The sequence below is a fragment of the Rhineura floridana genome, chromosome 11 (assembly GCF_030035675.1).
Source record: "Rhineura floridana isolate rRhiFlo1 chromosome 11, rRhiFlo1.hap2, whole genome shotgun sequence".
Classification (NCBI taxonomy): domain Eukaryota; kingdom Metazoa; phylum Chordata; class Lepidosauria; order Squamata; family Rhineuridae; genus Rhineura; species Rhineura floridana.
The window spans coordinates 589,066-613,178 of record NC_084490.1 but is presented as its reverse complement, the minus strand read 5'-3'; the positions used below and the strand labels follow the sequence as shown (position 1 = coordinate 613,178).

The 24,113-nt window shown below is 54.0% G+C and overlaps 2 protein-coding genes across 4 annotated transcripts in view; one reads left to right on the top strand and one right to left on the bottom strand.

The window, feature by feature from the left end:
* Positions 1-8,828, bottom strand: part of ARRB2 (arrestin beta 2) — a 15,102-nt gene extending 6,274 nt beyond the window's left edge. Inside the window, exons 1-5 of one of the 2 annotated variants that reach the window (XM_061591065.1) lie at positions 8,139-8,828; positions 5,449-5,479; positions 3,923-3,983; positions 2,104-2,148; positions 1,054-1,250 (exon numbers count right to left, since the gene is read on the bottom strand). In XM_061591065.1, the coding sequence (XP_061447049.1) occupies positions 1,054-1,250; positions 2,104-2,148; positions 3,923-3,983; positions 5,449-5,479; positions 8,139-8,161 (357 nt within the window). In that variant the 5' untranslated portion in view covers positions 8,162-8,828. Of the gene's footprint in view, positions 1-1,053; positions 1,251-2,103; positions 2,149-3,922; positions 3,984-4,411; positions 4,517-5,448; positions 5,480-8,138 lie in introns of those variants that run through there. The other variant, XM_061591063.1, reaches the window with a different exon arrangement.
* PELP1 (proline, glutamate and leucine rich protein 1) lies at positions 8,094-24,113 on the top strand. 2 transcript variants are annotated; one of them, XM_061591062.1, is made up of 18 exons: positions 8,094-9,207; positions 9,840-9,904; positions 10,921-11,026; positions 11,205-11,354; positions 11,487-11,558; positions 11,654-11,713; positions 12,417-12,567; positions 14,349-14,478; positions 14,580-14,667; positions 15,379-15,467; positions 15,573-15,689; positions 16,327-16,477; positions 16,597-16,738; positions 17,601-17,656; positions 18,389-18,595; positions 18,715-19,578; positions 20,534-21,202; positions 23,822-24,113. In XM_061591062.1, exons 1-18 carry the CDS (start codon positions 9,022-9,024, stop codon positions 23,912-23,914), a joined length of 3,396 nt encoding a protein of 1,131 aa, XP_061447046.1. In that variant the 5' UTR covers positions 8,094-9,021; the 3' UTR covers positions 23,915-24,113. The 2 variants fall into 2 exon arrangements, with proteins under 2 accessions (XP_061447046.1, XP_061447045.1); XM_061591061.1 differs by having other exon boundaries at positions 8,095-9,207; positions 23,819-24,113.

Genomic DNA, 24,113 nt, shown 5'->3' with positions numbered 1-24,113 from the left:
CTTTCACCGGCCTTTCAAGGCTCAGACTGGCAAGTAGACAGCTGAACAAGCAGCAGGATGACTGAGGGGGGAGCCACCTTGGAGGGGGGTGGAGAATGGGGTGAACAGGAGGGAGGGAAAAGAAAGTGGGATGCCAGAGAGAGAGCAAGAAAGCAAGCATGCGCACGCACACAGATCCAGGAAAATGGACTCTTATCGAAACGGCAAGGGTTTTCGTCAAGCCCCCACCATTACCATCAAATCTCAGGTCACTTCGGTCTCTACTGACTGAATTTTAAAAAGCACAGATCCCTGCCGTGCCGTGATGGAAACGTCATGGAAATGAAGTACAGATCCTTATGGATACATCATTTTTGCAAGGGATCCCCCAAAACCACCATCGAATCCTAGGTCACCTCTGTGCCCACAGACGTGTTCTGTGATTTGTTGGTGATTTTATTGTCATCCTATATAAAATTCACAATGATCTCATGAGGATCCGTGCTTTGAATCAATGGGAAGCACAAGGTCTGTGGTGTTTTTCTTAAAACCATGCTGCCTACCACTGTAAGCTTTTACTTTCATAATGGTTTTTTTGAGATCCCATCTAAAATTCAAGAGGATCAGTTTTAATTCTTTTGGATCAGACTTTCATGCAGACCCCATAGAAAAGCACAAGATGTGTGTGTGTCCGTCTTGGGGGGAGCAGGCAACGATCACGTTGCCCTATCGGGCTCTTCTCCGTGCCTGTTGGTCAAATTCCAGGCATGCTCACCAGACCAAAAAGGTTGGCGACTCCTGCTGTAACTTAAGAGCATGGGTGGGGGGTGAGGTGTGGAGGGAGAAGGGGAAATGGACAGGTCTGGGTGGGAAGAGTCCATCCCAAACACTTTGCACCACTTTTTTTTGGGGGGGGGGGCAAAGTAGCTTTAGGGAGGGGTAACTAAGGAAGTCTAGCACACAGTTGGCAGGGGCAATGAAAAGGGTTCTTTTGTTGGCATAGTGTAGCAGGGGAGGATACTTTGGGGTGAAAACCTCAGGCTTCCTCTACCCCCCACCCCCTGGCCATCTTACTATGAAACTGAAGGGGTAGGCGTTGGCACCCAGTTTCCGCAGCAGCCGTTCCTGCAGGCGGGTGAGAGGTTCAGATGCGTCCTCAGCAGGTGGGAAGGCTTGCCATGAGGCCAAGAAGAGGTCCTTGCGGAAAGAGAGCCCCAACACGTCCAGGTCCTCGCGGCCGTATCGGAAGGCGCAGGTCAGCGTCACATACACTGGAAGGAAGGGGGTCAGGGTCTGTCTCTATTGCTATGCAGCTTCACTCCCCAGCCTCTCCCTTTGCTAAAAAAAATCCTGGAGCCCCACACACTAAGGGGGGGGGGAAATAAGAGTCTGGAGGCAAGAAAGGGAAGGGAAAGCTGAAAAGGGAACATAACACACAATTCAATTCCCCCATGACACAATTTTGGGCATTTAGATTTCCTGCTTCTGCTCTGCAATAGAATTCTGAAGATACTTTAACATTCCATATAAATTCTCCCTGCTCCTCTTCTGTGGCCCCCTCCCCATTATCAGCCACTGTGCAGCAATCTCAAGCATTTTAAGGTTTGGTGCAGGAGAGGGGGAGAGAGAGACTTCTTTTCTGGCTTTAAGATCTCAGATTAGCCGGGCTGTCTTCCACTTCTATCAGAGTGCTAAACAGCTGCCAATTTTATTAGGGTCAGCGGCAAACAAAATCTCTTTTCTGCATAGAGGACAACAATACTTCTATTCTCTCAGCTGAATGTTTAATGTTTTAACTTTTGTCTTTTAAAAATGCTCCCCATCTTCCCTGAGCTTAAGGAAGAGAACAAAAATTAGCTGGAATAAATTTGCATCTATTGGCATACTGTATGTTGAATGCACAGCTTCAATTCCAGGAATCCTTCCTCTGTGGTAATGTGAGTGAAAATCACACCAGAAGCGCAAAGAAATTGCCTTCAAATTGTCTCCTTTACCCTGCTCCCCCCATACCGCAAGGGTCTACTGTAGCCATTTCACCATAAAAAATAGGACACACACCCCAGGATCAGGAACAAACTGCTCTTCCCTCCTGCACCCCTCCCCCAGTGCCTGGCCACCAGCTACCTTTCCGGTCCTTGAGATATTCAGGGTCCACCAGCACTACGCCATCTGATGGGCAAGAAAAGAGACAGCATGTGGGCGGGTGGGTAAGGGGAAACATAGACCACCATTCCCACCCCCCTTGCCCTGGATAGGTAGAGCCACAGTGCAAAAAGCTCCTGCCCCTCCGCTCTTCCCCAGGGAGGGCCAGTTCCTTCTATACCATCCTGTGTCCTTTCCTGGAACAGAACCTTTGCCTTGCGCCCAACTTTCCCATGGTCAAATCTGCCCAGTTCCCGTTCTCGGGAAGGTTTTTTATGTGAATAACAAACCTTTTTATCCCCAGGCCACAGAATCATAGAGTTGGAAGGGGCCTATAAGGCCATCCAGTGCAACCCCCTGCTCTATGCAAATTAAAGCATCCCTGATAGATGGCTTTCCAGCTGCCTCTTGAAGACCTCCAGTGCTGGAGAGCCCACCAACTCCCTGGGTCATTGCTTCCATTGTCACACTGCTCTAACAGGAAGTTTTTCTTGATGTTCAGTCAGAATCTGGCTCCCTGCACCTTGAGCCCATTATTCTGTGTCCTGCACTCTGGGACGATCGAGAAGAGATCCCGGCCCTCCTTTGTGTGACAACCTTTCATGTACTTGAAGAGTGCTATCGTATCTCCCCTCAGTCTTCTCTTCTCCAGGCTAAACATGCCCAGTTCTTTCAGTCTCTCCTCATAGGGCTTTGTTTCCAGTCCCCTGATCATCCTTGTTGCCCTCTTCTGAACCTGTTCCAGTTTGTCTGCATCTTTCTTAAAGTGTGGTGGCCAGAATTGGATGCAGTACTCAAGATGAGGCCTAACCAGTGCCAAATAGAGGGGAACTAGTGCTTCACACGATTTGAAAATCATACTTCTGTTAATGCAGCTTATAATAGCATTTGCCTTTTTTTGTTGGCCAATAAAGGCATAAATTACAAGGCACTGCTGGGAGTTGTAGTCCAAAACCTCTGGAGGGCGCCAGATTGCCCTAAGATTTCATGGACTAGAGGCCTCTTCACCAAAGGGATGAAGTGTTATCCTGAGTTGAACCATGTCTCTTAAGTACCTGCAACTCAGGATAACAACTCACAGCCTCTAGTCCATGACAGCACACGCCATAACAAATTTGCTAGCCTTTAAGGTGCCACAGGTCTCTTTGTTATTGAAAATATTAGGGTCAACAACATGCAAGTTACGTTGCAAGAGCCCTAACTGATCTCCTGCCCTGCGTGTATGTCTGAGTCTGTGCTGGAATGACTTAAGATGTTTTTAAAGCTTTCTTTTTTAAAGATGTTTTGTTTTAATATATTTTAAAGTCTGTTTTTAAGATGTCTTTTCAGTGTCTTTGCTTGCTGCCCTGGGCTCCTTCTGGGAAGCAGGGTGGGATATAAATTAAATAAATTTTTAAAATGTATTTTTTGTACATGGGACAAGACAGCAGGTTGGGGGAGGGGCTGGGGGAAAGAATTTAGACTTAAGACAAGAGCTTCCTAGCTTCACCTCAAACAAATTGGCAGCCCCCCCCAGCTGCACTTCAGCAAACAGCACTGGGGAGGTCAGGTGTGCCTCTTTTGAGCGCATCATGCTGTTTGGCTTCTTGCGCAGTTCTTTGATGGGGAGAGAGATTCTCTCCTGGGGACTATTCCCTGCCTCTGTGGGGGGAGCGCCTGGCCTCTTTTGTCTTCTAAGTGCCGAAAGGAGAGTATCCATGGAGGCAGAGGGGAATGTTTCTCTAGGGTAAGAGGGGGGGCTGCCATCAATCTGCACCTGCTGCCCCAGCTACTCTTCGTGCACCCCCCCATCACTACTCACCTACGGGGTCGACTCTGTCCAAGTGGTCCACAAAGTCTCTCTTTCCCAAGTAGACGGTGAGCTGGAGGGGGGGGGGAGAGCCAAGACGCCCCCGTTAGATGGAAGCAAAATGGAATCTCTGCCTGGGGGTGGGGGTGAATTCTGGGCCAACGCCTCCCCTTCTTGTTGTTCAAAACTCAATGCAATTAAATCAGCTGCGTAAACAACCGCTACGCGGTGGGTTGCCGTTACTCGGCAAGATCAAGAGTTGCAGCCAAGTCAGTTCGACTCAGAGTAGGCCCACTGAAGTTGACGGACGCGGCTGTCTGAGGTGTCTTAATTTCAGAGAGTCTACTCCGAGTAGAGCTGACGTGGATACAATCCCAGTTCCACGTAGCAGCCCCGCAACCCTGGCACAACATCCTCCACCTCTCTGCTGTCCCCCGTCTCCAGACCTGAGCCCCCCAGCCAGAATCTGCACGTGGGGGGTTGCCCCCCCGCCGAGCCCACCTGGGTGCCCAGCTGCTTCCGATAAACCCGCAGTCCGCGAGGCACCTCGCACCGGATCCGATCCAGCTCCAGGGGCTCCATCCTGCGCCCCTCCCTCCACTGCTTTCCGTCAGGCCCCCCCGCACCAGCTCACCTCCCCCAACCCGCCCTGTTTGCCCGGGCCTTCTCTATGGCACCCCTGCCCGCCCGCCCGCAAGGAGCCTCTGCCAGGCGCCCCCCGGGAGGGAAGCAGCCAACTCAGCCGAGGCACCATCACCACGGAGACGAGAAAGCACCGGCAGCACCCCCCCCCCCGGGTTAACTCAGGCCTGGCCAGGAGAGGCCTCCAGGCCTTCGGGCAGGCGCCTACGGGCAGCCCCAGAGAGGCAGTTCCCGGCGTCCACCGTCGCTTTGCAGCTGCCGCCGTTTCGAAAGCAGAGCGGGTACCTGCATTCAACACCCCCCCCAACCCCAGCGCACACCGGAGGAAGCGGCCCCTCCTTGCGCTAAGTGACCCAAGGCCCCACGTGGGGAAAGGCCCAAACTTTAGCCTGCCGCGAGTTGCCTCCAGCTGTGCCCAGCTTGCACCCCGCAAAGTCCGATGCGCACCTCCTTGCATCTCCACACCCTCTCCTCCCAGATCCCAAACGAAGCAACTTCCCGCACTCCAGCAGGAACGTATCGCTTTTGCGGGCCGGGAGGAGGGGGTCACCTCTCCCTGCTCGCATTTCTGGATCAGAGAGGGCCGGGGTGTCTCGTGCAACTGACAGGCCCAGGCGGGGGGGGGGGAGTCGCTTTGAGAGAGGAGCGAGAGAAACGCGCCCTGCTCGACGCCACAGCCAGTTCCTGGTTTTCACAGGCGCTGCTGGGGCGGAAGGAAACGGGGGGGGTAGGCAAGGGACAGGAAACCCACAGCTAGAGATGGGGAAGGTGACCCCCCCACACCGTCATGCCCTCCTTGCACAGGCGCCAAGCTCAGAGAGAAGCAGGCGGGGTGGATTTTGTGGGGAAAGGGGATAACGGGGGTGTTGGGGGGAGAAGAGGGGGAGGGCACTTACTTTGCAGTTGGGGCTCGACTTCTTGAAAACTCTGTTGGGGGAGACCAGAGAAATGAGAGAAAAGGGATGTTCCTGGTTAGGCACGAGGGACCCCCACCCCTTCCCCAGCCCCCCCACCACGTGGGGCACCCACTCCTGAACCTCCCTTTCTTCCAACATAAGGGTTTCCCCTCATTCCCCCCCTGGAAACATCACACACCTGGGGCAGCTCTCCCCCCCCCATCCTCCCAGCAGGGATCAGTGCAAAGTGTTGCTATGGGAACAGCATCAGGACAGGTTCCTGGGCGTCACCGCAGCAACGGGAGCAGCTGTCCTCTTGCTGTCAAGGGCTGGTGGGGAGCAGCTCCCCGGGAGTAATAGCCCCTCTCCCTAATCTGTGTACTGGAAGGGGGGAAAGAGGAGGGGGTGCGGCGCAACAGAACATGGGGATCTGCCTTAGATCAGTGGCCCATCTCGCTCAGTATTGGCTACACTGACTGGCAGCGGCTCTCTGTGGGTTAAGGCGAGGACCCTTTCGTAGCCTTACCGGGAGTCTGCACCTGGTGCCCTTCTGCAGGCCAGGCACCTGCTCTGCCCCTGCCCTATGGCCTTTCCCCCGAAACCCAAATGCAAGAAGGTCTTCCAGCCCCTCCACAAATCCCACCTGAAAAATTAGTCCCTCCCCTCTCACCAGCACTCCCCCCTCCCAGTCCTCTACACGCCAACAGGACTTGATCGATGGGATGGCGGATGGGGACCCCAAAAGTTTGAAAACATGCTGCACTGGTCCTAAAATTAGGTTGGCTTATTTATTTATGTATTATTTTATTTATTGCACTTATATACCGCCTCATAGCCAAAGCTCTCTGGGCAGTTTACAACAATTCATTACACTTGGGAGGGGCTCTTTCTCCAAGGTGACAGAGAGGGAGAAGGACACGCTCTGAATACCCCTCTCCAGAACTGGCTCCATTGTAGCTGTGGGGCAGCCCTGAAGGCCCTCAGTGGACAGAAGGCCAACTTCTCTCTCTCACACGCAGACAAATGCACACACCATGACCTGCACTTTAGGAGAAAGACGGAGGATTCCCTTTACCCCAGCTGGAGTTTCATCGGGGCACAGAACTTTGGTGCACAACAGAGGGGCAAAGGAAGGTGGGGAGTTTTGCTGTCCCCTTTCAAGGACAACACGAGGGCACCAGGAGTGTTGCATGTGGGGGGACATTTTTATTGGTAAGCCCCAAAGGGGTGCAGGTGGAAGCACCTCAGGCGTGTGCCAAAATGGATAAAGAGCAGCAAAGGGACCTTGGCACTGCCCTCCCGACCCCCACGGAAATTTAATTTAATTAATTTAATTTAATTTAATTTAATTTATTGGATTTCTTAGTCGCCCATCTGGCTGGCCATCCAGCTGCTCCGGGCGACGTAGAAAATGAACAAAATGACACAAAATGACACACCAATACAATAACATTAAAATCTAAAAGCGATAATGATAAAATCTAACCCACCCCAAAGGCAGAGAGAGCAAAGAAAGTTGTTTACTCCCTTCAAAATGTCACGGTGCAGATGTGGGGAGACTTCCTGTTTTCCTGCCCCAGGCAAGTTGTGCGATGATCAGCAGGTTCCTTATAAAAGCCCAGGCGAGCCCCTCCTTCTGTACCCCGCCCCCCGTCCTACTTGGTGGCGCAGTGCAATTCAGGCTCCTTAGCAAGTTTAAGGGGGCTGGGATAAGGGGGGGCTGAGAAGTGGGGTTTGCCTCTGGAAGGAAGCATCATGCTTCTGCCTGCGTCAGGCCTCCTCTCACCTCCAAGTCAATAAAGCAGGTGGGGGGGTGTACATACATACACGTGGCCACCTGCCTGCAAGTGGCAAATCCCTCCCCCCCACACACATATGGGGCTTTGGTGCCAAGTCCTGCCTGGCTCCAAGGGCTAGGTTAATCGGCGACTAATAAAGTAAATAAAGAAGAGAGAGAGAGAGAGAGAAAGAGAAACTTCTGCTTTCTCTCCACCCGAGCAAAAACGGATGCACTCCCCGCCCAGCATTAGTTCACAGGATGTTCAGAAACCCCCTACCAAGAGTCTATGCATGACGGGGCCCCCTGTCCTCCAGGACAGATTGCAGAAAAGCCGCTGGGGCTGGGGCAGCTGCAGTTCCTCTTTCACCGCCAGACCCAGGATGACCCTCCCCCCTCCCCACATGTCAGCCCCCTGCCTGGCACCCTAATGCCCGGATTAGGCACCTCAGCCTCAGAAAGCAAAGGACTCACCCCCGCCCCAGACCTTGGGCCAGTCCTTTGGGAACATGACCCCCCCTCCCTGCCCTACGACCTGGACGCCGGGGTTCCACGGAAGGGCAGAGGCTCCAGCCAGCGGCCAGGACGCCTGGGTCCTCTGGAGGCGGGAGAGCGACTACCTCCCTTAAAGAGAAGAGAGGAGCCCGGACTCCTGGGTCCTCTAGAGTGGGAGACTTTCTTTGACAGATGAGGAGAGGGCCCCGGGGGTGGTGGAAAGGAAGCGGCCAGGAGGACTGGGGGATGGTGGATCTCGGGGTTCGTTGGGGAGGAGGGGGCAGGACACCTGGGTTCTTTGGGAGCAGCGGGCGTGCGCTTGCAGGGGAATGGTTGGCAGGACTCCTGGGTTCCCAACAGGACCCCCAGTGGCGGACGGGGGGCGGAGAAGAACCAGGACCCCTGGGTCCCTTCCTACCTGGTTCCCGCCTTCTCCCCCATGCCGCCCGTTTCTGCCGCCTTCCTCTTCTTCTTCCTCCTCCTCCTCACTGCCGGGGCTGCTCCAGACCCGAGTCCGGGCTGCAGGGCGGAGCGGACCACAGTGAAGCCATGGCTGGCCTCCGGGCCGCGGTCACGTGGGCACCTCCGCAGCCAATGGCAGGGCGCGCACGGGAGCTGGTTGAGGGAGGGGGGAGGCGAAGACGTCACCGGGAGAGCGGGACGCTGCAACAGGCAGATAAGCCCCCCCCGCGAGACGGCACCGGTTTGCAAAAAGAGAAAGTGTGGGCGCGCAGCCTCCCTCGAGCATATACAGAGTGCCACCCTCCCCTCGCTTGTCGCAAGAGGTTCCGACGGGGCTGCATCCCCTACTCTTCCTCAGGCGGGTTTGAGTCCCGGCACTTTTCGCTGTAGAGGCGAGGCTCCGGGGCTCAACCCTGCCTGTTCAGCTCCGGCCACATGCGCACGTCCCTCTCTGTACATGCTCAGGGCCCCCCGCGTGTCCTGGCTGGGGTGCCGGGCAAAGAGCGGGCTCTCCGGGGAGCAGGAGCGAATAGCAGCAATTCACCATCGCGCGCGGGGGGGTTGGGGGTCTTTTTCACCCCCTCCCCTCTTGTGAATTCAGCTGCCGGGGGGAGGCGCTCCGCTTGGAGAGCAAATGGCAGCTTCAAGGCGCCATTCTCCCCCGGAGCCATTCCTCCCCCCCCACCGGGGTCTCTTTCCGCCGCCGCCCCCCCTCCAGTTTCCCGGCATGCCTTGCTGGCAGACAGGGGGTGGGCCGGGGGTGTCTCCAGCCTTGCCTGTCTGTGTGCGCAGGCGCCGTAGCCACCTCCGAGGGGGCGGGCGAAGCAGCGTTGCTCGCGATGGCGGCGGCGCTGGGGGCTGCCGCGGGGGCGACGCCGTCCTCGGGGCGGCTGGTGCTGGAGACCTTGGCCGGGCTAGTGCGGGAGGGCAGCGGCGGGGGCCATGGAGGCCCCCCCCTAGCGCCCTCCCGCGGCTTGGCCGGGCTGGTCCGCTGCGCCAGGGAGAGCGGCGGGGGCAGCGCGCAGGTGAGTCCCGAGGGCGCGCAGACGCCCCGCTCATTTCTATCTCCCCCTCCCCCATCTTGCTTCCTGGGGAAAGCTCGACGCGCCCCACCCCCCTTACCGGGCTTAGGGCGCTGAAGGACCTCGTGGAAACACACATACAAAACCCCCAGAACTGGGAGGGGGAGACCACAGACGGCCGGATAGCGCCGGCGCCGCATCTTCGCCCCATTTGAGGGGTCTCCTGTGCGCCCTTTTCAAGGAGAGCGGCGCGTGGCCCGCACGTTTTTGTTGGAGCAAAGGAGGCGTGGAGTAGTATCCGCAGAGTTCCAGAGAACAATTTAATATTGTTTTAATATTGGAAATAGTTTAATCTTATTTTAATGTAGACTTTGTATGTTTTTAATTATATGTATTTTTTATCTGGAAGCGGCCATGAGTTCCAGTTTTGGAAAAATGGCGGGGGATAAATAAAGATGATAATAATTATGATGATGATGATTGTATGTAGAGGTGGGACCTTGCAGGTGACTCCTAGGCGGGGTTAGACGGGGATCCCCCACCAGAAGTGAAGCGGGATCTGGGGCTGCCAGTCCTAGGCGTGTGAAGGTGGCAGACCTTTCCCCCTGAAATGCGCCTTCCTTTCCCCCGTCCAGGCATCGCCCACCCTCGGTGGGCTGGTGAGCGTCAGCAGCATCCGGCTGGGCTCCATCAAAACCCGGTGAGTGTTTCCCACTCCTCCCCCCCATTATATCCCTGCAGTTAAAGCCGCCTTTGGGTGCTCCAACAGGTGTGTTGGTCTACAGTCCCCAGCAAGCAGGGTTGAGTTAAAGGTTGCCCGCCCCCTTAACTGGCCCTTTGCTTGCTGGCCTGGTCAGGTTCCTCACAAGGGCTCCAAACTGCTTATTGCCCGCACCCCCAGATTAAGGTGCAAGAACTGAGCTGCAAGACCCAATGCCAACTGAGCCCTTTGCAAGAGCTCATCCGCCACTTTTCTACTTCTGCCACCCCACCCATAGTTAGTGGAAAACTGGGTGTTTAGTGGTGACCAAAGCCCACCCGATCCTTGGGTCCCTTAGCTTGTACCACCCTGGAACCGGTGCAGCAACCCCCTCCCATAATCCCCACACACACGCACCTTCTGCAGTCCCTGGTTAAGATTGCTTTGCTGCAGTGTCCTCTCCTAAGGCCTCTTTAGGCCACCACCAAGAAGTCCCTGTTTCTTGTCCTCTACCAGTTGAGCTTATTTTTTGGGTGAGCTCTCAAGATGGACCCTGGAGCAGGCCTTGGTGTGTGGGAAGGGTCATATGGGCTCCTCACCTTTTTCCAAGCTAAAAAAAACCCTTAAATTTTGTAGCCTCGTTTTAGTTTCCTCCTTCAGGTTCCAGGCACAGAGGTGGCTGAGAACTTTAGATCAAGGCAGGGGAAACATTGGTGTTGCTGGACTCCCAACTCCCCTCTTCATCCCTGAGGACCGTGGGCCAGGCTGGCTGCTGGGAGTTGGGGGTCCAGTGACATCTGTGGGGCCACAGACGCTTCCTCATCCTTACTTAGTCCTCTTTGGATTGGGTTGTGGGGAGGAGAAACGATCTCATCTGCATTCACCAAATACTGGCCTGTAGTAAGTTTGGGGAGCAGACAGGGTTTGCCCACCCGTGTGCAACAGGTAGATGTTGGGTGGAGGGTTGGCATGTATTGCATCACCCTCCTCAACCTTTCCTCCCCCTTCCCCTGAAGGTTTGAGGGACTCTGTCTGCTCTCTCTGCTGGTGACGGAGAGTTCTACCGAAGTGTTCAGCCAAAACTGCTTGAGCTGGTTGCGGAGCCTGCAGCACCTCATCCAGGTGAGGCGGAGGGAGGATTGCAGCACCCTCTCTGGGCATCCTGGCCCAAGGGTGGTGGGTGGTGGTTCCATTTGGTGACGGGGGGAGGCCGAGGATATTTTGGATCCCTGAGGCGGCTTAATGACTCATTGTGGGGATGATTGAGGAGGGCCCCCCATTTGTTTCCTCTTCCTTAAAGTCTCAGGATCCGCCCCCCACGATGGAGCTGGCTGTGGTGGTCCTCCGGGACCTGCTGGAGTTTTCCTGCCAGATCCCTGAACTGGCGCGAGACATCGGCATCAACCACATTCCTGGACTGCTCACTTCTTTGCTGGCCCTCAAACCTGAGGTGAGCCTGCCCCATCCCCAATTAGGAAACCTTCATTTGTGGTGCTCCTGAAAGCCAGCCAAGCCCATGTCAAGGCTGCCTCCCACAGAAAGTGTTCACTCTCACCTTTCTCCCCCCCCCTTTTCTGCTCAGTGCCAGATTTCCACCCTGGAGGGAAGCAAAGCATGCATGACCTTTTATCCCCGGGCGTGTGGCTCCTTGCGAGTAAGTGTTCTGTGCCTGGGGTGAGGGTGGAGGAGCTCTTGACTCCTGAATCCCCACTGATTTCTCTCCCCCCCACTGCCTTTCTGCCCCTGTAGGGTAAATTGGCAGCCTACATCCTGGCCCACGTTGATGCAGAAACGCCCCACCTGCAGCAGGTAACAGCCTCTCTTGCACTCTCTCTTCCTCTTCCCACCTATGCCTGCCCCCCCGTCTTCTGGCTTAAACTGGGAAAAGCTCACTTTCATTGGGGTGGGAATGGAAAAGTAACAAGAGCCCAGCTGCTGGATCAGGCCGCAGGGGGCACCTTGTTCCCACGCAGGTTGTGCGAGTGCCACAGCAGTGCTCTCCCCCCTCCCCATGCACTTCCCAGCAGCTGACATTTCCTGCCTCCAACAGTGAAGGGGGAACAAAGCCATCGTGGCTAGTAGCCACTGGTAGCCATATCCTCTATTAAATTTGTCTGAGGAAGGGAGAGGATATGTCGGAACTGTTTTCTCTTCTGCATGTGTTTTTTGAAACATTAAAACTAGTGTATTAATTTTATTAACTGTTTCCTCAGGTGTTAACATCCCTTTGTCCTGCTTAATTACATAAATGGCTTCCAGACTAATTGCCCCTGTGGGTGTTTACATCCTGGGGCTGAATACAAGAAGCCAGACAACAACCTCCCCACCCCCCTAGATGGTTGATTGTTGCACATGGGAGATCCCAAGGTAGTTTGCTCCCTCAGTCACCCACGTGCTGCTGGTAGAAATTGGGGAGCACAGCGTGGTTCTACTCCCCCCCCCCGGGCGGAATGGCGCTGTCTTGGTGCCTGTGCTTGCAGTTGCATCATCTGTCTGTCTTCCTCCCCCTCAGCTGGCCTGCGAATGCTACGCACTCTTGCCCTCTCTGGGCGCCGGTTTCACTCAGGGGCTCAAGTACACAGAATGCTGGGAGCAACAAGCCCACTGCCTTCTGGCCACGCTCCACAGCATGCTGGGGACACTCTATGAGGGTGCAGAGACAGGTGCGTACTGTTGGAGGGATGAGCCAAGCCCCAGGCAGGAGGTGCATTGGGGGGGGCAGGGCTCTTAGCAGGACGAGTGTTTATTACAGGAAGCAAACGTACATGTTGGGCCAGAATCTCTCCAGTGTTGAACTACAACTCTTGGCTCAATGTTGAAAAGATTTGCCTGCAGTTGTGTTCCTGCGCACATTGACCATTGGGTGGGGGAGGATTTTGGCTGGTGGTGAGTCTGGGGACAGAACCAGTTTGATCCTCACCTGGGAGCCAATTTGGTCAAGGTACGGGGACAAACCTGGCACCCAGGACCAGCCAGCTAGCTATCACTTTGTAATCAGCATTCCTAGCTAATCAGTATTGGATCATAAGCATATAACACACGCACATTAATTTTTCAGGAGCCGTTTTGACTTTGCACTGTCATGCCTGACAGATGGTGCTTGAATGTCCCCTGCAACATTTACACTTGAGGGAGCAATTAATTTAAATGCTTTGTTTATGAGCTGGAGCCTTTTGGTTGTGGTGTTGTGTTGAATCCGCTTGAGATGAACAGGATCAGTGCTGAAAGTTGATTAAAGAGAAGAGCGAAATCAAACTGTTGTCCATTGGTCTGATCAAATCTGATCAAAATGCATTTTCATTTTATGTGCTTAACGCCCATTCAGTCTGAATATCTTCCAAAAATACGGGTTATTTACTTGTGATTCAGTATTTTAAAATGGTTGTTTGGCCATCCTCCGCCTTTTGAGGGTGGGCATTTTTTAACCACAAGGGACTCCTTTTTTCACCCTTTTCCTGCTCATTGTCAGATTTTAGTCTTTCTGGGCCCACAACATGATGCTGCCCGTGTACAATGCCAGACCTTTGGGCCATCTTCCTCTAGTGCAGTCTTGTCAGCAGGCATTTCTGGTCAGTCCTAGATGTCAAGAAGCACCTTCCTGTTCAGATGGGAGAGGGGGCAGGCTGTTGGGGAGGCACAGGGGTGCCGGGGATCCAACAAGGAGAAGGGCCATTTCCCAGCCATGCACATGTTTAACAGGAGGTGCCTGGGACCTTCTTCCTCAAAGTAGGTACTGTAGGCCCTTAGTCTGGCTGATCATAGAATAGTAGAATTGGAAGGGGCCTGTAAGGCCATCAAGTCGAACCCCCTGCTCATTGCAGGAATCCATATCAAAGCATTCCCGACAGATGGCTGTCCAGCTGCTGGGCCCTGTTAAAAGCAGGATTCCCCACTGTGTCAGTGCCGAAAGGGGTTGCCTCCCCTCCAGGTGACTGCAGTGTGGTCCCCTTCTGAGTTTGCCTCTGCACCTGGAACAGGTTTATTTATTTTAGTGAATTTATGTCCTGCCTTTCCATTCAGGGGGTGCCTGACGTAGCTAAATATAAGTAAAATACACAAAAAGATTTACTCAAACAAGACGAAGAACAAGCAGAGGTTTATTTATTTTAACAAAATTTACATACTGCCTGATTGTAATAAAACCTCTAAGCCGTTTACAATTTTTCTTTTAAATGATGAGTTAAAAAACAGTTAGAAACAAGTAATAAAAAACAAGCTGACCAAGGTATGTTTTAGTAGGTGTGTTACATTTTAAAAAAAATTAAGGATAAAATAAAATCTGTAATTTGTTTTCAATGTTTGTATTTTATTGGTATTTTAAATGAATATTTTAGATTGTTTTATTAACCACTTAGAGGTCTCTTGTTCTAGTAAGCGGTATAAAGTACACCTTGTTAAAGTAAAAGGCAGGCCTGATGGGTCCCCTGCTGCACCTTTCCTCCAGATCCCCTCCCTTACGACGGGCCTGGTGTGGAGATCCCGCTGTCAGCGCCAGAGGATGGAGAGGTGAACTTCATCCTTCATCTGAAGCACCGATTCTCAGGACTGGCAAAATGCCTCTGCAAGATGCTAAGGTTGTGACCCTCCCTCCTCTGCCCCCACCTGCTGTGCCGCTTCACAGCTTTGTAGTATGTGGGACTCACGACCCCCAAATCTGCCTTGCTTCCCATTTCAGTAACGAGTTTGTGGCTCCCGTGACTGTCCCTGTTCAAGACATCCTGGACCTCATTTGCCGAGCTCTCAATATCTCCACGAAAAACATAGTGAGTATGGAGAGGTGGTGACTCCGGGACCTCTCCGCATAGCTCCAAGCCACAGATGGCTTGACAATAACCCCTCCCTCCTCCCAGGGAACTCTGGGAACTGGAGCGCTGTGAGGGGAATGGGGGGGTGTCTCCTAACAGCTCTGAGCACCCTTCGCAAGCTGCACATCCCAGGATACTTTGGGGGAAGGCCATGATTGGTTAAGGTGGTATCAGGTTCACATGTGACTTTTGTTGATCGAGTGTAAAATTCCAAGACAGCGTTCAGTCTTTTATTTTCACTTGCGTAACTTGACATTCACCTTAAAACATAATAGCAGGTAAAAAAGGTAAAGGGGTCCCCGCACTTGTAGTGCGAGTCGTTTCCAACTGTTAGGGTGACGTCTTGCGACGTTTACTAGGCAGACCATATATATGGGGTGGGTAAGGGTTGCTAATAACTTCATAACACTCCTTAAATCAGAATTGGCTTTTTGTACAGTATATGGATGCAGGGTATTATATAGAGATGAAATATTTTATTTCTTTTGTAATGATTTTTTGGTAATGGTTTAAACCTTGCAAATGTATGTTAAACTTATTAGAACTGATGACAATTGATGATGCAGTTTGTGACTATATGATGAGACAGCAAGGTGAGCAGAAGCCCCAGTTAAGGGTGGGTTGGGGTGCTCTCCTCCTCCTGATCTCCCTCCCCTTCCTCCCTTCCAGAGCTGGTTCGGGGATGGGCCTCTCCGGATGCTGCTCCTGCCCTCCATCCACCTGGAGGCCTTAGACCTCCTCTCTGCTCTCATCTTGGCGTGAGTCCGAGGGAGGGAGGGGGCACGGGGTCCCCTGCTGGGGTTGCCCTCGAGGGTCTTCCCCAGGGCTGGATGTTTCTTTCTGACACCTGCCCCCTTCTGCAGGTGTGGTCCCCGCCTGGTCCGGTTTGGGGGCACCCTCTGCCGCTTGTTCCCGCAAGTCCTGAGCATGTGGAGCAGTGGCCGAGAGCTCTTCCCCCATGGACAGGAGCGGCCTTACAGGTTTGTGGGGGGCCTGCAAGGCTGGCTGAGTGGCGCGGGGAGGCCCTTGTTTGGGGTAGTGAACCATCTGCAGTGGTAGGCTGTGCAGTGATCCTGGTACGTAGTGTGAGGCACCACCTCGTCGTCTGCTGCAGGCGCTCCGTAGGAAAGAGTCTGGGAAGCTGCCATAACCCCAGCGCCACATCTGCACCCTGCATTTGAAGCATTCTTACATCATGGAGCTGTAGTTTCTTAAGGAGGGTGCTGACTTCACAGGGTTCCCAGCACCCATCGCCGTTCCCAGGATCCTCCAGAACTGTTAAAGTGGTAGAACTGTGCTTTCAGTGTTCAATGTACCGTGTGGGTGTGATGAGCTGGTTCAGACCATTCTGGCCATTTAGCCCACGGTGGTTTACTGTTGAGGGGCAGCCGCTGTCCTCCAGGATTGTCTCCGATGGTGAAGAGCCCTTTGCAGGGCAAATGTTGGTTGGCTGTTAAACAAATGCCCCAAATTAGCAAAGAAACGGGGGGGGGGCAGCCTGTTGACAAAGCAGGGCCCTCTCTGTCCCTGGGTTGGGCTCCCCTCATTGATATGAGAATGTTGCAAACCAGCCCTGGGCAAAGAATCGGCCCCAAATGCTCTCCTCTTCTTCCTCAGTGCGGTTCGGACTCGGCTTTATGAAGTCCTGGATCTCTGGATAAAGATGGCTGGGGTGGCCTCTGGCATCCTGCTGGGGCCCAGGACCCAAACTGAGGCTCTGCTGGGTCACCTGATCAGCGACATCAGCCCCCCAGCTGACACGCTCAAGGTGAGGCTTCCTTCTCCCCTCTCTTCCTCCATGCTCCCCAGGCTGTTTTGGTGAGCCTCCCGTCCCCTCCCCAGCTGCCTTCTCATGGCTCCTCCCCTTTCTTCCTCCTCCCCCTCCAGTTGCGGGAGGCCCGGTCTGGCTCTGACGGGAAGCCCAGCGCCCCAAAGAAGGCCAAGTTGTCTGATGTGGGGAGTTTGGGGGCTCTGCACCACAAGCACGACCCCTGGGCCAACAGCAACGTCTGTCTGGCGGCCTTGCAAGGTAACGGCTGGGACCCGCTTCCAGTCCCTTGCATCCAGCCCAGCTGACGGGTGGGGGGCGCTGGTGCCTCTGGTGTGCGGGTGTTCCATGCCTGAAGCCATCTTCTGCTGAGGGAGTGCAGGATAGTGGGTGGTGGGTGGACCTGAGGTTGCTTTGGTTGGAAAATAGGATCGGAGTTCGTAGAGTCGTCTGGTGAGCCTTCTGCCCCCTCCCTTTGTGGGTTATGGGTGACACCTCTGGGGGAGGAGAATTGTGGGTGACACTATCTGGGGGGGAGGCTAGTAGGCTGAGAGCCAGTTCAGTGTCAAAGTGAAGAGTGCTGTAGAAGACTTGAGGGGGCACCGCTTCAGAGCCCCACTAAGCCCCGAAGGGCACTGGAACACTGGCTGGGCAGAGGGCACTCTCAGTATGCCTAGCCTACCACATATGAACCACATATATCACCTTGAGTGTCTTTGGAGAGGGTAAATGTAAATGCACTGCCTTCAAGTCGATTCCGACTTATGGCAACCCTACGAATAGGGTTTTCATGGTCAGTTGTATTCAGAGGGGGTTTCCCATTGCCTTCCTCTGAGGCTGAGGGGCAGTGACTGGCCCAAGGCCACCCAGTGAGCTTCATGGCTGCGTGGGGATTTGAACCCTGCTCTCCCAGGTCGTAGTCCAGCACCTTAACCACTAGGCCACACTGGCTCTCTTGGAGAAGGTAGAAGTGTAACAAATAGGTGTGTCTGCCCCCCCCCCAACCACCTCCTCTGCCAAAATGTGGCTTGATAAGGAGCATTTTGTGCAGCTCAGTAGAGACGGAAGGACAAGGTGGGATGTTCCCCTCCAGCCCCCTGATGCTCTCTCCCCCCCCCCCCAGGTCTGAGCCGTGCCGTCCTCCTCACCGGTAGCCTCATGAAAGAGCAACTCCACAAGGTGAGGCAGTGGCGTCCGTCTCTGTCTGCGTCTTTCTCCTTGTGGTTGGGCAGTGAAGTTAGGGGGCTCAGGGCAGCCTTGAAGGGGTTTGGTGCCTGGGCATCCAAGCAGGCAGAGGGTGCACTGGAGAGGCTTCAGTTCTGAATCGCAAGGCGGCCTCCTACGACTGGCTGTGCATGCTTGCACATGTGCTAATGTGGTAGCTCCTCTTAGTCTGGGAACATGACCCAAAGGAGCCAGCAGAGGAATTGCGGGGGCAGGAATGGAGGCCTGGCAGGGGTGGGCACACAGGGAAGAACGCTAATTTCAACTGAGATTTGATTACAGGAGGGTGGGGGTGGGGAGACGGGGCTGGGGGTTCCCCCAAAGGCTTAATGAGTCTGAGTCTGACTTTCTCCAAATGTGTGAGGCCCGGCTGCATTCGCAAAGAGTTGAGTGGAAGGCACTCTGCGCATGCTCATAGTCATTGACTGCCTCGTGTGACTCCTACCCTTTTGAGAGGCCGTTGTTTGGCTTTCTGCATCAGTTTCCACTGACTTCAGGCCAGCCTTTTCAGGCAGTTTCTGGATGGGTGCTGACCCACTTGACTGGGGGAGGGAGGAAGCTTGACTGAGGAAAGCCTTCATAGGGGGCCTCCCTCAGTGCCGGTGTTGTTCTCTAGTGCAGGGAGGACCCTTCCCCAGGACCGTCTCGCACCTTCTCCTAACATTCTCCTTTCTGCCCCCTGCCCAGAGGCTGCATGAGCTGGTGGTCCCGCTGCTGATCCGGCTGGGCCAGGCCGAGCCCCTGCCCGGCTCTCCATATGCCAGTGCTGGCTGCCGCCGGGAGCTCTACCACCTCCTCCTCTCCCTGGTCTTGGCTCCAGCCCCCTCCTGGCCCCCTCCTCTCCATTGCGCCCTGCGCCTCCTCAGCCAGGGCCGTGCGGACCCCAACCTTCAGGTGAGGCTTCCTCTCTCGTTTTTCTCTCTGCCCCCCCCCCGGTGCTACAACCCCACACAGCCTGTTGAAGGCTTCCCAGCGTCACTTCCATGCCCTCAATGCAGTTCTGTCTCTTGTAGGTTTCTTCCTTCTGTGCGGAGGCCTTGGTGATCTGCAATGCCCTCCTGCACCCCCGGGTGCCATCCTTGCAGCTCCCTCTGGCTGGGCCCTCTGCCCCCCCGCCAGGCTCCTCCGAGATCTCCCCTGCCCTCGCCTCGCCCTTCCGCCCAGCCCCCCCTCTGCCCTTCCCAGCCCACCTGCTCCTCCTTCCGCCAGCGTCTCCTTCTTCAGCTCCTCCCTCTGTGGCCAACTCACTGGGGCTGCCTCTGCCCGGCTCGGCCTTGGCCCAGCTCCCTCCTCGCCTGACCCCCGAGGACCCCGCCTTGCCCCCGTCCCCCAGCACAGCAGAAGCAGCAGCGCTGGCAGCGGGAGCCAAGATGCGGCGCTCGGTCTTCATCCACTACGATAAGGAGGAAGAGGAGGATGTGGAGATCTCCCTGGAGAGTGACTCCGATGACAGCGTTGTCATTGTGCCCAAGGGCCACCTGGGGAAGATCTCAAACAGCACCAGCACTGTGACGGTGGCAGCAGCGGTGGTGGCGGCGGTGGCCCCAGTGGCCCCTCCTCCTCCAGTCCCCCTGCCGCCCCCAGCACCACTGGCCATCCCTGCCTCCCCTCCCCCAGCCCCTGAGGAGGCCCCCTTGGAACCAGCCGCGTTGCCTCTTTCCCTGGTGGCCCCTCCGCCCCCTCCCTCCGCAGTGCTGGCGCTCCCAGGTTCCCCAGCCCCTGCGGCCAGCGACCCCCCGTTCCCTGCCTTGGTGGAGGAGGACCCCACAGTCATCAACATCAACAGCAGCGAAGAAGAGGACGAGGAGGACGAGGAGGAGGAAGACTTCCCTGAGGATGAGGAGTACTTTGATGAAGAGGAGGAAGAGGACGAGGAGGTGAGGCCCTGGGTGGGGGCGATGGTGGCACCTGGGGAGGGGGTGGGGACGGGCTGGCCCCCATTGCAGTCCAGCTGAATGGATCCAACTATGCCAGGACTCCTGAGGGAAGGTAAAGGGGGGCCATCTGGGAGTTTCTTTCCTCTTGTGGGGCGGTGAGTTCTTACTTTAAACCATCAATGGGTCATTCAGCCCTTTCAGGGGGCCCCTTTTGGCTGGGGAGGCAGCTTTCCTCAAACCACCCCCACTTGCCCCCCACCCAACCTCACGTGTGGCTTGCCAGGTGTGGGGCAGGGGAAGCATCCGGAACGTCAGTCTTGCTCCTTGTCGGGCGGGGCTTGTTGATGGGCGCTGACAGGGAGCCTTCAAAGGGGCTCATTGTTGCTGCCAGTCATCATGACATCAGGTGATTGGCAGGTGGGTGGCCCTACCCATTGGTCAGAGTTGGCCTGCGGGGATGTGGGAGTCACAGGTTGGGCCTTCCATCCAGACCCAGATCCCCACCCCTGCTTCAGACCCTCCTCAGGCGTTTGCGTGGGAGGAGGACTGGCGACTGAGGTGGAGGGGGGCTTGTGGAGGGCTCCCCACTTCAGAAGCTACTTGATGTCATTAAACCTATTCACTGCTCCCACAACCAAAGGAAATCCCAAAGCCATCAAATGCAAAATACAATTTCTGAGAAAATATGCACTACATTAAAATGGGGTATGTTCTATGGAGAGCAATGAGGGGTGGGAAGGCCTAGTGAACTTGGCCTGGTGCTCTCTGCTCCCCCCCACAAGTAGAACAGCCATGGGGAGGAGGGAGCTGCTTGGAGGTCCCGAGGCCAAGACTTGTGTGAAAGAGCTGCCCCCTCAGTGGAGAGGCTGCAGGGGGCAGCCATGAGGGGCCCAGGGTGACTGCAGTGTTGTCGGTGGGAGACTGGATAATGCTCCCTCTCCCCTTTGTTGAGCAGGAGGAAGAATTTGATGATGAGGAGGAAGAGTTTGAAGAGGAGGAGCTGGACGAGGAAGATGACGAGTTTGATGAAGGCCTGACGGAGGAGGAGGAGGAAGAGGAAGGCCTGACGGAGGAGGAGGAGGAGGAGGGGCTGCCCCCCACGTTGCCCCACAGGAGCGCCGAAGAGCCCCCAGAGCTGTTGCCGGTGAAAGATGAGCCCCCCAAACTGGAGGGGGAGGAGGAGGGGGCTGGGCTCATCATGGAGGTGGAGGAGGAAGTCTTCCACCCACTTGAGGAAGAGGAGGAGGAGGAGGAGGAAGAGGGAGGCAGGACTGAGGTGGGCGTGCTGATGATGAAGACAGAAGAACAAGCCTTGCCTCCACTGGAAGAGCTGCCACCAGCACAGCCACCCCCCCCGGGCACCGAATCCGCCCCCCCGTTGCCCCCACAGGAGGCGCCGCCGCCACCAGCCGCCGTGAAGCAGGAGGAGGAGGGGGAGGGCTCTGTGGAACGGGTAGCCGCAGCTGCCGCCGCTGATGGGCCCTCGTCCACTTCTACTCCGAGAGAGGAGGAGGAGGAGGTGGTGGTACACGAAGGGGGCCGTGGAGACCCAGGGGAGTTGGACCCAGAGGCTGGGAGCGTGCAAGACGAGTTGGAGGAGCAGTCACTGCCACAAGGCGAGGAGGTGCGTGGGGGGGGGAGCCGGGAGGGGCATGGTGGCCCCTGGGGGGTGTCCTGGGCAGCGATGTGAGGGGTGTGGTTCTCTCCTGGATGGAAGAAATGTCCATCAGCTGGCGTGGGGGAGAGAAGAGGGGCTTTAGGATGCACATGAAATTTTATTTGACTTATTGCAGGCATGGGATCCTTTGGCCCTCCTGATGATGCTGTTGGCCCTGCTGGGAGTTGTGATTCAACAACATCAGGAGGGCCAAAGCTCCCCCACACTTGACTTTACAGGTTGCATTACAGTAAAACTCAGAGTGAGAAGTTATTACCATGCTCTGGATAATCTAATCCAGATCTAGACCAGATTCAAAGTCCACATGTGTGTAGCGAATGAATGTGGGAGTCCCACATGTCTGCCATGTCATGACCAACATTGGCAGCATCAGATTCCAGCTGTTCCAGGGGAGGGGAGTGCCATAACCACTCAAGGGGGGCATTTTTGTGAAAGAGCAGTAGAAATGTCCCCAGTTCCAGATGAATCCAGTTACCAGAATCTTAATCTGGTAATGGTTCTTGAAAAAGTCCAGGCAGCCATCTGCACTGTAACTAGGAAGCTGAAGCTTGATGTGTAGGAAGGAGTTTGGAGAGGTTTATTGAACATCTGAATCTTTTCCCACAACAAAAAGAGATTTTCAGCAAGAATAAATAAATTTATTTATTAAAAGTATTTATATTATTATTATTTATTACATTTGTATACCGTCCCATAGCCAAAGCTCTCTGGGCGGTTTATAACAATTAAAACATTAAAAACAAATATACAAATTTAAAAACACATTTAAAAAAAAAAACAATTTAAAAACATGCTAAAATGCCTGAGAGAAGAGGAAAGTCTTGACCTGGCACCGAAAAGATAACAGTGTTATTTTAGGATTAGATAGCACTCTAATATTTGATAAAACTGCATGATTATAAAGTGAAAATATGTTCATTAATTTCTTTTTCATCTTAATATATCATATAATGTGTAGTTAAACATTGTGTAGTATTTCATTTAAAAAAAAATCAAATCAGATTTAAATTGTAAAGAACTCATTTGCAGACATCCAGAACATTACTGTACGATCCACTTACATACAAGTTTTATGTTCCTCGCTACGCCACCATATAATAACACAGGGCCATTAAAAATACTACATATAATCATTAAAGTTACTGCCTAATCAGTTTAAGCCCCTGCAAATGCCTATTGGCATAAAAAGGGCTTCAAGAGATGCCTGAAAGTCAAAAGCTAGGATGACTCTGCCCTGTCTCTGGCGGAAGAGTGAGCCGCAGTGTGGGACCGGCAATGCTAAATGCCTGACTTACCGTTGAGGCCTGCTGGGCCTCTGTAACTAGCAGTGCTGCTTCTGTGGATGATGTTTGTGATCGAGCTGGGCTGTAAGGGCTCAGACAGCGTTTAAAGTGTTCTTGGCCCAAGCTGTTCAGGGCTTTGTGTGTTGTTGTTGTTAATAATAATTTTTTGTTACCAAAAAGTCTCCCAGGTGATTTACATTTAAAAATATAAATATGCTATTAAAAATTAATGCAGGACTTTGACATTCTCATTTAAACTCCTATAATTCATATACACACAAAGATATACTTCAACCCATAACAGCCACAGGAACCTTTGGCAGCACACGAACAGCAGAACCCAATATGGTAGTAAAAATACGTAAAGCATATTAAAAAAAAAAAGAGTAACAGCATCCAGTTATTGGTAGTGCCTGAATGTTTTTGAAAAAAAGCCCCTTTCCCCTGCCGCGACTATGCATTTCATAGGTGGGGAGCTCCTGCAGGAAAAGCCTGTTCTCTCGTTGCCCCGAGATCTCCCTGGGTGGCAGCACCCAGGCAGGGCCTCAGGTGATACTCTCAGAGCCCAGGCAGAGGAAGGAAGGCCATGAAAGGGCCTTGTCTGCAGTTCCAGCACAGAGGAAGCCAAATGGGCTGGAATGTTTTTGGAGAGGGGGCGTCTGCTGTTTCTTCACATTTGAGGAGTGGGCTCTTCCAGTAGCAGCCAGGAACAATACTCCTTGCTTGCATTCTGTGTTTGCTAAAGTCTGGCTGTCTCTATCATATCTATTGACAGAGTGTGCAGCTGCTGTAAGTTTTTAAAGTAAGGTGTTCAGAGTTTTCTTCAGCTAAGCCCCTGTTACGACATGAGCTCTTGGGAACCTGAGTATGTGAAATTGCCACCCCCATGTCCCATGAAACACACCTCCTTGAGAGGAGGGGGATCTTTGGCTAGGGATAAAACAAGCGCTTTGCCCTGAAATGTGGCTAAATGGTGTGTGTATAACCCAAGAAATGCAGGTCCAAACCAGACTAAAGCAAAGCTTGCTTTTATTGAGAGAAAGAGAAGAATAGCATTACAAAACTACTGGGATCATGGCAGCATTAATCATTAATATCCTAACCCATTCATAACTTTAAACTAAAGAGATCAAAGGACCCTATTACTATAAAGAGTGACAGGAGACATTACCTATCCTGTGTTGAGGAAAGTGCAATGCAGCTGGGGGTGGCCACTCGATAGGGAATTGGGGGAAGAGTCCCACAAGCTGCAGGTAATGCCAGTTAATTCCCTTCCCAGCAGGCCCCAGAAGTAGACGAGACGGAAGCCATGTTGGCTGACTTTGTGGACTGCCCACCGGATGAGGAGAAGGCACCATCTGAACCCAGTTCCTGATGGTTCTGCACCTTCGTGATCAAAGGGAGAGGCAGTGTGGGGCTGGGCAGGGCAGAGCTGGGGTTCCCCCCTTTCCCCATCACTGCCCTCTGGACTGAACAGCCTGTTCTTCTCTTTCATTTTTTGTATGTGTATTTTGCTGGGGAGCGACTTTTTTTTTGCACACATTAAAAGGTTCAATAAAGTTTCTTGCTTTTAA